The 12,833-nt window shown below is 38.1% G+C and overlaps 1 protein-coding gene across 1 annotated transcript; it reads left to right on the forward strand.

Moving 5' to 3' along the window:
* The first annotated feature begins 10,704 nt into the window (after nt 1-10,704).
* On the forward strand, nt 10,705-11,655 carry LOC127680275 (olfactory receptor 2AG1-like). Its single transcript, XM_052175797.1, has one exon. It carries the CDS (start codon nt 10,705-10,707, stop codon nt 11,653-11,655), a length of 951 nt encoding a protein of 316 aa, XP_052031757.1.
* Nucleotides 11,656-12,833: the final 1,178 nt, after the last annotated feature.

Below are 12,833 nucleotides of genomic sequence, written 5' to 3' on the forward strand. Positions count from 1 at the left end.
ACAGTGACCTTTCTTTGATAAATTGCCTTCCTCTTCATCAGAGAGGACTCAGACTCTCCAGAGATTAAATGCTGACTGGTATAATACTATGAAATGGAAGTTACTAGGGAACATAGGTTAAGTGTGATACAGTACAAAAGTTACAATTGTATAGAATCTACAACATTGCAAAACAGGTATGTGAAGGATATGTAATTTGCCAATAGGAAACATGAAGGTGATAAGAAAAGACATAGACATATGAGTTAGGATTTGGGATTAGAGTTAGGGGTGGTTTCCTGAATTGAGACCTTTTCAAAGCATTCCAGTAGATTTTACCAAGATTATTGAAAAAAATAAAAGAAAACAATAAAATTAAAATACTTACTGATAATAATGGACCATCTCTCCAAGTAAATAATACTACTATTCCTCTCCCATCTGGTAATATGATTAAAATTATATTAGAGTAAGTCATAAGTGTTTCCTTCCAGCATTGTTTAGGATTAAATAGTTCTAAGGAGGAATATGGCCTCCTATATTTTAGTGGAGTCATAGAAGTTCTCATCATGCAAACTGAGAAACAGCTTCTTAAAAATTTCAGTTTGTCCTTTCCAGCATGGGGACTGAATACTAATAAAAAATGTTCTCCAGGTGGACCCCTAACAACTAGAATAGGGTCTGTCCCTAACTCTGTTGCCTGCATTTGGACCCCTTTTGCCTAACTGAGCTGTCTTGTCTAGGCTCAATAGGAGAAGATGCATCTAGTCTTACTGCAAGTTGATATGTCAAGGGCAGTTGACATCCATAGGAGGCCTCTCCTTCTCTGAGGAGAAAGGAAGGAAGGATGGGGAGAGAGGAGGTAAGAGGGAGGGATGTAGAGGAGAGGAGGGAGAAGAAGCTGTGATTGACTGTAAATCAATAAATTAATTTAAAACGTTGGGAAGTGATCATATAGGAACTGGTCAGAGAGGGTTTCTTCCTGGTGTTAACTTGAAACTGTAGTTCAGAAGGCTGAAAGAAGTGGGACTCACTCCACTCAAATGAAGAAAAGAAAGCTACTGTAAAAAGTACCTGGAAAAATGGACACTCTGGCAACAATGATCCTTTAAAATCAAAGTTAATAACAAATTGTCTTTAGTCTGTTATTGAAAATAAATAATTGAAAACTTTTGACTAATACAACTAAAATGTCCTTTCTGTTAACTGTTCAGTTTAATGCATGTATATCTTAAACTGTGGAAACTTAGCAGGACAAATATGTGCTTCATAATTTTTCCCCATTGGTTATCTACTGAGGTTTTGAAATTAAATGGAAAATGCAACTGGCAATACCTTGTAAATGAAATATTCTTAGTATAAATATAAACAGTAAATTAAATTTACAGTTGTATTTTTTAACCTTATGCTAGTCTCCAATAACTACGCAGAAAACCAAAATGTATTTAAAACTGCACCTCAATAACTGTGCAGTTAAATGATCTTTCTATGCTAATCTGGCTACCTCCCAATCCTATTTCATGATACTTGCATATCATTATTGATCTGACTCTTTAGACTTCAGACATGTTTCCATGATCACTTTCTGGACCTCTTGGTCATGGGTCCAAATCGTCCATCCTCCTCAGTGATCTGACTCACTCTTTCCTTCCTCTAGGTCACATACACTGCATCCTATTCTGCCTAGCCATTGGATGATCAGCATTTATTGACAAAGTAGAGAAAAATGGTAAGAATTGTTTACACAAACTTGAGACAGGAGATTCTTGGTATAACCATTGCAATGCCATGCTAGGATTGAAACAAGATATGAGGGCAAAGAAATCAATATTTAAATAATCAAGGGATATACTTTGCACAATGTATAAAAACATTATGCCTAAATTACCTTGTTATTTAGAGGGCATAATATTGGGAGGGCTCACTTTGCTTTTGCTCTGCAGATAAAAACTAGATGTGGATATCTGAATACTTGGGTAGAATGGGTCAGATTATAGTGTTTGTACTTAGTAAGAATAATTGTCATCTTTGTGTGACAGGACACTACCTGACCCAAGTAATATGTTTTGCATTTGGATAGAACAGAGAAATAAATCATATTATAGTTTTGATATAGGATAAGAACCTGTAGGGAGGTAATACTGGCCAGAGCATGTCGATCCTGCTTCTGGATATATAAGCAAGTCCTTCTGAATCTTCTCACCTCTTTTCATTTCTCACATGATGGGAGGTAGATTCCCTCTCATAAAATGAAATCATGACATTTGTACCCACAGCCTATGTGTCTCAACTAAGAGATGGAAAAAGATCATTTACTCTAAAGCCTGTGTCTCACAAACAGGCATAAGGTGACACCTTGGACAGGGAATCATTGACTCAGTCCTACCCAAGAGGAACCTGCACACTAGTTCAATTCTCTCTGGACTCTGGCCTTCAATTCTCCTCCTCTTGGCAAAGTTAATCCCAGTATTACAAAGTCATAGCTGGGTCTACTGATGTCAACATTGACTCTGTGGAAGTCTCCAAGAGAATCCCCACAAAAGGTTAAAGTTAGAAACTAAATCAACAAGATAGATAAACCCTTAGCCAGACTGACCAAAGGGCACAGAGAAAGTATCCAAAATTAAAAATTAAAAGGGGGATATAACAACAGAAACTGAGGAAATCCAAAGAATCATCAGATCCTACTACAAAAGCCTATACTCAACACAACTGGAGAATCTGGAGAAAATGGACAATTTCCTAGACAGATACAAAATACCAAAATTAAATCAGGACCAACTAGATCATCTAAACAGCCCTATAAACCCTAAAGAAATAGAAGGGTTCATAGAAAGACTTCCAACCAAAAAAAGCACAGGACCAGATGGTTTCAGTGCAGAATTCTATCAGACCTTCATAGAAGACCTAATACCAATATTCTTCAAACTATTCTACAAAATAGAAACAGAAGGAACACTACCCAATTCCTTCTACGAAGCCACAATTACACAGATACCAAAACTACACAAAGATCCAACAAAAAAAGAGAACTTCAGACCAATTTCCCTTATGAACATCGATGCAAAAATACTCAATAAAATTCTTGCCAACTGAATCCAAGAACACATAAAAATGATCATCCACCATGATCAAGTAAGCTTTATCCCAGGGATGCAGGATTGGTTCAATATATGGAAATCCATCAATACAATTCACTACATAAACAAACTCAAAGAAGAAAACACATGGTCATTTCATTGGATGCTGAAAAAGCGTTCGACAAAATTCAGCATCCTTTCATGCTTAAAGTCTTGGAAAGAATAGGAATTCAAGGCCCATAACTAAACATAGTAAAAGCAATATACAGCAAACCAGTAGCCAGCATTAAACTAAATGGAGAGAAACTTGAAGCAATCCCACTAAAATCAGGTTCTAGACAGGGCTGCCCACTTTCTCCTTATCTTTTCAATATTGTACTTGAGGTACTGGCTCGGGCAATTAGACAACATAAGGAGGTCAAAGGGATGCAAATTGGAAAGGAAGAAGTCAAACTATCATTATTTGCAGATGATATGATAGTCTATCTAAGTGACCCAAAAAACTCCACTAGAGAACTCCTACAGCTGATAAAAAAACTTCAGCAAAGTGGCAGGTTATAAAATCAACTCAAGTAAATTAGTAGCCTTCCTATACTCAAAGGATAAGCAGGCTGAGAAAGAAATTAGGGAAATGACATCCTTCACAATACACACAAACAGCATAAAGTACCTTGGGGTGACTCTTACCAAACATGTGAAAGATCTGTATGACAAGAACTTCAAGACTCTGAAGAAGGAAATGGAAGAAGACCTCCAAAAATGGAAAAACCTCTCATGCTCATGGATCGGCAGGATTAATATAGTTCAAATGGCCATTTTGCAAAAAGCAATATACAGATTCAACGCAATACCCATTAAAATCCCAACTCAATTCTTCATAGTGTTAGAAAGAGCAATTCTCAAATTCATCTGGAATAACAAAAAACCCAGGATAGCTAAAACTATTCTCAACCACAAAAGAAATTCTGGGGGGATCAGTATACCTGATCTGAAGCAATACTACAGAGCAATAGTGCAAAACTGCATGGTACTGGTACAATGACAGGCAGGCAGATCAATGGAACAGGATTGAAGATCCAGAAATGAACCCACACACCTATGGCCACTTGATCCTCGACAAAGGGGTGGAAAACATCCAATGGAAAAAAGATAGCCTTTTCAACAAATGGTGCTGGTTCAACTGGAGGTCAGCATGCAGAAGAATGCAAATTGACCATCCTTGTCTCCTTGTACTAAGCTCAACTCTAAATGGATCAAGGACCTCCACATAAAGCCAGACACTCTGAAGCTAATAGAAAAGAAACTGGGGAAGACCCTTGAGGACATCGGTACAGGGGGAAAGTTTGTGAACAGATCACCAATAGTGTATGCTCTAAGATCAAGAATTGACAAATGGGACCTCATAAGGTTACAGAGTTTCTGTAAGGCAAAGGACACCATCAAAAGGACAAATCAGCAACCAACAAATCGGGAAAAGATCTTCACCAGCCCTAAATCAGATAGAGAGCTAATATCCAATATATACAAAGAACTCAAGAAGTTAGACTCCAGAAAACCAAATAATCTTATTAAAAAATGGGGTACAGGGTTAAACAAAGAATTTTCATCTGAAGAACGTCGGATGGCAGAGAAGCATCTTTAAAAATGCTTAACTTCATTAGTCATTAGGGAAATGCAAATCAAAACAACCCTAAGATTTCACCTTACACCAGTCAGAATGGCTAAGATTAAAAATTCAGGAGACAGCAGGTGTTGGCAAGGATGTGGAGAAAAAAGAACACTCCTCCATTGCTGGTGGAGTTGCAAATTGGTACAACCACTCTGTAAATCAATCTGGCGGTTCCTCAGAAAACTGGGCACCTCACTTCCAGAAGATCCTGCTATACCACTCCTGGGCATATACCCAGAGGATTCCCCACCATGTAATAAGGATACATGCTCTACTATGTTCATAGCAGCCCTATTTATAATTGCCAGATGCTGGAAAGAACCCAGGTATCCCTCAACAGATGAATGGAGGCAAAAAAATGTGGTATATCTACACAATGGAGTACTATTCAGCCATTAGAAACAATGAATTCATGAAATTCTTAGGCAAATGGATGGAGCTAGAGAACATCATACTAAGTGAGGTAACCCAGACTCAAAAGGTGAATTATGGTATGCACTCACTAATAAGTGGATATTAACCTAGAAAACTGGAATACCCAAAACATAATACACACATCAAATGAGGTACTAGAACGGAGGAGTGGCCCCTTGTTCTGGAAAGACTCAGTGAAGCAGTATAGAACAAAATCAGAACAGGGAAGTGGGAAAGGTTGGGTGGGAAAATAGGAGGAGGGAAGGGGACTGATGGGACTTTCAGGGAGTGGGGGTCCAGAAAAGGGGAAATCATTTGAAATGTAAATAAATATATCAATAAATTAAAAAAAATAAATAAAAATAAAAAAAAGAATTGTTATGGCCGTGGTGTTTCTTCACTCTAAATAGAAACCCTAACTAAGACACTACTATAGTAATCATGGACTCTAGAAATCATAAGCCTCAAATTAAATGTTTTCTATTTTAAGTTGTTTTGGTCATTTTCTTCATGCATTAGAAGCAAAATTAAGATTGACTTACATATAGGTCACATGCAATGACCATCAAATTACATCAATTTACTATATAACTCTCTAGATGACAGTATTTGAACAGTTTTCATTCTCTGTATTTCTGGCTCCAGATAAGTACCGCTTTCTGCTTGACCTATCCTTTTTAGACACATTTTTCAACACATGCTTCCTTTTTTCTGACTCTTGTCCATTGGAAATTCAAGGTGAAAGAGCTTCACATACCAAGTATGAAATGTTCACAGTACCTGTACCAGACCTTCTCTGCAGAAGTCAGCTTTAGTTGCCCTGGTTCTGAAAGTCATAACTGTCTTGTTTCTGCTATGCAGCATCTCCAGTAATTGCTTCTTCCTCATTTTTCAATTTGTGGTCACCAAGTCCTTCACTCTCAGTTTGGCTTACATCTCCTTCTTCTTGCATTGCCTTCTCATTAGCACCTACTCATTGTCAAGCTCCTCAGCCAGGGCCTTCTCCATGAAGACAAAGTCACCAGGCACAAATACTAAAGGACAGTTTTAGTGGATGAGTCTGAATAATCTTGTTTATGTCCTTCATTCTATATGATAACAATTTTGTCATAAAATGAGAAAATTTTTGACAAAATGTCATTTTGATGAAATTTCAGTTTTTTCCAAACAAGAACATTTCAAGGTCCTAGAATTAAATTTGCTAACTCATTTATTGGATCATTTTGTAAAGCTCAGCATGGTTTCTCATGTATTACATATCCTCTAGACATCACTGTTCTTGCTGAAATTATTTTATTGGGAGTATATGGAGAGAAATAATCATTTGTCCTTTCCTTTTATCATTCGGCTGTATATAGGTAGTATAACTGTATAGTATGGTTTCATCAACATTTTAAAAGACATTTCTTCCTTGTTCCATTACTGTCAGCAAAGTATATTTGTATAATTGGTAACTTATCTTTGATCTCTGGGAGTGTTTAAAATATTTAAATTAATGTAGACCCTCTACAACTCTAGTACTGTGAGTTTTTCTTTTACTTCCTGCCTAATTCTTAGAAAATTAAGCTCTCTTCAACCATCATCTATGGCATAAGGACATGAGTACATATAGAAACTATTCTAGGCTACCAGAGATCAATGCAGAGAAGACCTTCCCTGTATAAACTGTATATGGAGCAGCATTATGAAAGAGAGACTAGTCTGGCCTACAAGAGCTATAAATATAAGAAGCATCCCACCCCAAAAGCCTGGAAAACCCACTGGTCAAGGACATAGTGCTAGATATGCTAGGAACCTGAGTTACTCCATTGTTACTATTTCTTTATGGTTAAGGAAATATGTAAGCTATTTGGGTTGTGGTACCAGTATTGTGTATCTATAACCTCAACATTTGGGAAGATAATGAATTTGAATATTGTATGAAAGGAGAGACTTAGGACCTCAGAGCTCATTATTGACAGAAGACCTCAAGAGAAGCAAGCTAAGACATATACCTAGGAGAATTCATTAACTCACAATTTTCTAGCCCCAACATTTCTATTTCAGCTGGGATATGAGTCCCTCTGAAGAGATGCATAGGATAAATCAGAGAGGAGGTCATGGAATCTGAAAACAAAGCAGCTTGTTCTGAGACAAGGCCCTGGCTTATGCCTGCCCTTTGGAACATTTAGATGGAGATAACAGAAACTTTTGAGCATCTTTTTGAATTTCTACTTGCTTGATAGAGCTTTGATCTCTGCTTCCAGATGGTAGTAGGACTAGAGAAACCTGAGCAACAGAACTCAAGGGTTTGAAAACTTACATGAAGTTGGAGGAGCTCCGTCGATGCAACTCATCTAGTGTAAGTTCTTTCTACTAATTCTCAAGTGTGAGAACAGGAAACCTATTTCCTTGTTCCATAGGACACTGCCTAAAGTTTGTTAATAGCCTGGCTCTGTTTTCAGAGTACATCTGTAGATGAGAGGAAGGAATAAAATAGCATTGGACTTGACATCTGAAGGACACTTAACATGTTTTGCTAACTTAGCAAAGTTTAATCTAGTAGAGAACTACTGGAAAAAACAAAAATCCTACATCTATATTCTCCATCTATAATGCAACATCCTCAGTCATTGAGAAGCCCCAGAGGAAGGTGGAGTGGTTATGTACTTAGGCTTTTGGACTGCCAAGGTAAGGAATTTGTATCTATTTAAATAAATTGTGTAACCTTCCTTTATGCATTTTGAGACAAAAATCAATGTAGAGCAAACAGTAAGGTCTTAAATTACTATGCCAATCATGCCCTCTAGTACTTTGAATCCATGGCTGTTTCAGTCTCTCTGTTTTTGATATTTTGAAAACTAAGAACATTGCCTGGGTCTAGGTGTCTTCTTCCTTGTTGGAATCTCAGTACCTATCTTTAGACCCTGTAGATGTCGCTGGCTTCTCATAATACCCACTATATAGATGATGAGCACCCTCAAACTACCAACAGAATTGTGATACCCATTTTATATTCTCACACAATTTAACTGTTAAGGTACTAATGATATCAAGAGAAGCTTAACATGACAAGACTGAATAATTTGTACAATGATGCCTCACTTTCATATTGTAAGCTGCATGTTGAGTTAGCTTTGTCCGTTTTGGTGATATACAACACAGGCCCCTGTTAATCTTAGACTCTTCCACACAATGGCTTCTCCATAACTTTTGGCACCATGTGTTGTATTCCATAGCTGCCTGCTGCTATTACCAACTGGGTTGCTGGAACAGAAGCTGAGGGATAGATGGGGAAGGGATGAAAAGAAAGAAGGCCAGCACAATCTTTCACTGATCGAGGCCAAAACTTTAATGTTGGTCAGACCTTTTAACAGCTTGGGCAAGCCCTTCCCCCCAGACTCAAGGAGATATCTGAGAAATAGTTGGCTCCTCTTCTCAGCGGGTTGCCTGCTGGGATTAAAGGACTTCAGGTCTTACAGGTCCCAGGATGTTTCTAGGTGAGACTTCCCTGAGGCAGCCTTGATTTCCAGGTGAAAGCAGCTGTATGGTTATCAGAAGAACAAAGGCCAGGGATAACACAAGTGGAAGGCTGGGGGTGGCGGCCAGGAATATTGCAGACTGATTGAATGGGCTGAGAAGCCCTGCTCAATGCTGTGGGGGAAGGGACACCATGCATCAGTAACAGCTTTCAAGAAAAAGAGCTCTTTCTCTACATCCCTGTACCTTCTATTTATGCAAATGCTCTGCACTTTTCATAGAGGGGGCAAACATCAGGACCACTGGTAGTATTTGGAAAGGATTACTGAGGTTGATTACAACACAGAAAATCTGTTCTTCAGTGCCTTTTAAATTATTTCTCCCAGAAGCAATCTTTTTTATGTTATGTTTCTGTTTCTTCCCTGGCACACATGATACAATAATCTGTTTAAAACATATAATCTGGGATTTTGACTCAGTACCAAAAACTCAGACAGCTAACTGAGGAGCTTCTGTTCCTTAGGTAATTACTTAGTCCCTATTCTTTGCTGAAGTACTTTGCAGTAAAGTAGCCCAACACAAAATATGAAATGAACCTTGTTATAAGCAAATGTTTTCAAAATAATATTCTTCATTTGATTTGTAACTAATGTGCATAATGCAAGATTCAAAAAATGAATGGTGTCTTTTGTTGCTCTACCCCTCCGCAATACATAAGCTTTCCTGTCTACTCTATAGATTAATGATTATTTCTAGAGAATATATAAATATTGTTATACAAAAGATATAAAATATAGATTTGTATGCATAAAAATCAGATATGATCACATCAATTCTAAAGTTTAAACTCTAAATAAACACTTTCTCAAACACGATGCTGCCTAATATCAGATATAATCTTCCTCAGGATCTCAGAGAAGGTAAGGCTGTGAAACAGAGGTCACTAACATGAAAAATGTGTTCAATCTAAATGAAATTTGCTTTACATGAATTTGAACTCATGAAATGTCAAAAAATATTTGGATAGTTTGCTGCACTTCTAAAATTCCAGCATGTAAAAGGTTGAGTCAAAAGGTTCATAGATTGTGGTCATCCTAAATAGAAAGACCTTGTCAAAAAAAGTATAAAACAATAACAGCAAAGAAATATGAACAAGCAAAACCACTGGAAGTAATTTACTGAAATTATGCCTCTGTACCTGTCAGAAATTAACACTTGAGAAATGTCTCTGCAGGAAATTTACTGAGATACCTAGAGCAATAACCAAACACTTACACTAAATTGCAAACATCAGAGAATATTGTTTTCCTCTTAAGAGACAAATAATTAACATTTCTTTGTTCCATTGGATATTTTATTTATTTATATTTAAAATGTTATCCTCTTTCCCAATTTTCCCCCCAGAAACCCCTTATCCCATCCCCCTCCTCCTGCTTCTATGAAGGTGTGCCTTCATCCTCCCTGCCACTCCTGCCTCCCCACCCTCAAATTCTCCTTCACAGGACCAAAGGCCTCTTCTCCCATTGATGCCTGAAAAGGCCACCCTCTGCTACATATACAGCTGGAACTATGGGTCCCTCCATGTGTACTGCTTGATTCGTGATTTAGACCCTGAGAGTTCTTTTGGTTGATATTGTTGTTCTTCCTATTGCAAAATCCTTAAACTACTTCAGTCCTTTCTCTAACACCTCCACTGGAGACCTCGTGATTAGTCCAATGGTTCATTGCAAGCAAAGATTCTTCTTCAGGTAGAATCCATGAGTAATATTTCCAGGAGGTGATCTACTAATGGTTAGTTGTCTGCTATTATAATCATAGGATTACACACACACACACACACACACACACACACATATATGTGTGTGTGTGTGTGTGTGTGTGTGTGTGTGTATACATCTCACATTAGAGGGGTCAACTATCAATATAGAAATAAGAGCAAGAAATTTGGAAATTGAGAAGCAAACTTAATTAATTTACCTGTGGGAAAGTATGTCCTATTTATTACTGGAGTCATGGCACGTATCTGATTTATAAAACTAGGGTTCATACTGGCAAAACTTCAATGAGCCATCTTTTCCTAGGAAGATAAGGAAGTGTCACAAAATGGAGCTTTGGAACTCTACCTTGGGAAGTGGATTCATCTTGGTTGGAATTCTAGATGACAGTGGCTCTGCTGAATTGCTCTGTGCCACATTCACAGCCCTGTACATGTTGGCTATGATCAGCAATGGACTTCTGATCCTGGTCATCACCATGGATGCCCGGCTCCATGTGCCCATGTACCTTCTGCTCTGGCAGCTCTCTCTCATGGACCTTCTCCTCACATCAGTCATCACTCCCAAGGCTGTACTAGATTTTCTGCTTAAAGACAACACTATTTCCTTTGGGGGATGTGCCCTTCAGATGTTCCTGGAACTGACACTAGGTGGTGCAGAGGACCTCCTTCTGGCCTTTATGGCCTATGACAGGTATGTGGCTATTTGTCACCCTCTGAACTACATGATCTTCATGAAGCCTAAGATCTGCTGGCTTGGGGTGTTCATATCATGGACCCTGGCATCTCTGAGTGCAGTAGGATATACCTTCTATACCATGCAATATCCTTTCTGCAAATCTAGGAAGATCAGGCACCTGTTCTGTGAGATCCCTCCATTGCTGAAGCTGGCCTGTGCAGACACCTCCAAATATGAGCTCATGGTTTATGTGATGGGTGTGATCTTCCTACTTCTCCCTCTTGCTGCCATTCTTTCCTCTTATACACTAATTCTGCTCACTGTGCTCCACATGCCTTCACATGAAGGGAGAAAGAAAGCCCTCGTCACCTGTTCCTCACACCTAACTGTGGTTGGGATGTGGTATGGGGGAGCTTCATTTATGTATGTCCTACCCAGTTCCTTTCACACACCTAAACAAGACAATATCTTTTCTGTTTTCTATACAATTGTCACCCCAGCTCTGAACCCCCTCATCTACAGCCTGAGGAATAAGGAGGTGATTGGGGCTTTGAGGAGAGTCCTGGGAGGACGTCTATTGCCAGAACAGCCTACATTCTAAGTTGTTCTAGTATTCCCTTCTAACCTCATTTCTCCACGAAATTGTGGAATTTCTACTGTAAGTGAAATTTTACTTATACACCAAAGCACTAAAAAATATAACATTTAATTAGAGACTTGGAATTTGGTTATACATATTAAATGTTCTTATACAATTCTTCATAAGGTACTCATACAATATGGTTTACAGTGTTTAAAATTATTTTTTATAGTTTTAAAAGGATAACCCTTCATTTTCCAAAGTAATTGTTTAATTAAATGGTTCCAAAGATATCACCACCTGGACATTACCCTTGAACATTTAAATACATATTAGATCAGGACCAGAGAAAATACTTTTAAGTGATATCTGAGAGAAAAGATTCTTGACATTTGCACAAATTTTAAAGCAACTAATTTTGGTAAAATTAATTTTGGTAGTTTTATTAAAGTCAAGTTGGTAGAAGTTGACTATGTTTAACTTTTTACTATCTTTCCAAGAATCAACTTTTGTGTATGTTCTGACAGACATCTTGGCTCTTTGTACATGTTTGTGCATGCCCCCTTTTTCTTTTTCACCCTGTCTCCTCTTTCATTCCTCTTCTTCTTCCTCATCTTTTTCCTCCTCCTTTCTATTTTCTTCTGATGCTTCAGTGATAGAAATTTAAGTGAATATTTACAGTTCTATACTGTGGATACTAAGAATAAACAAGTAGAACAAAATTGGCCTTTTCTGTTTTTTTTCCAAGCACATCTTGAGATACATTAATAATTTTAAAAGGTCAATATGTATGATGTCTCTATCTGATAAGAACATTATGCAATTTGTATAAGTGTCAAAATATCTGTGGTACTCTTTTTGTATGGAAAAATTTATGGAATTTGTGTCATTTAAGACCTAAATCAAAATTGACATCAATAAGATTACAAATGATGAGTTTAACATCACTTGAGACACAGACTGCCAGGCTTCTGCCTGCGCCCAAGACCTGGGCAGCTCTCGATTCATCCCTGTGCCAGCCCTGACGTGGGTTGTTTGCCCTGCAGAGTAATTGACACTTGGAGGGGCTCCCCTACTGCCATCTTCACTCTCAGACAGACAGGACAGGCAGCTCCAGGTACACAGAGACAACCCCAATTGTAACATTGCTTGGCACAAAGAACACCAGGGATTCAATGGCACCCAAGAGTAGGCCATCT

The sequence above is a fragment of the Apodemus sylvaticus genome, chromosome 1, assembly GCF_947179515.1.
Source record: "Apodemus sylvaticus chromosome 1, mApoSyl1.1, whole genome shotgun sequence".
NCBI classification, from domain to species: Eukaryota; Metazoa; Chordata; class Mammalia; order Rodentia; family Muridae; genus Apodemus; species Apodemus sylvaticus.

Bases quoted from the DNA above. Each gene is read 5' to 3' on its own strand.
- LOC127680275 (XM_052175797.1), top strand. From the start codon at position 10,705: ATGGAGCTTTGGAACTCTACCTTGGGAAGTGGATTCATCTTGGTTGGA.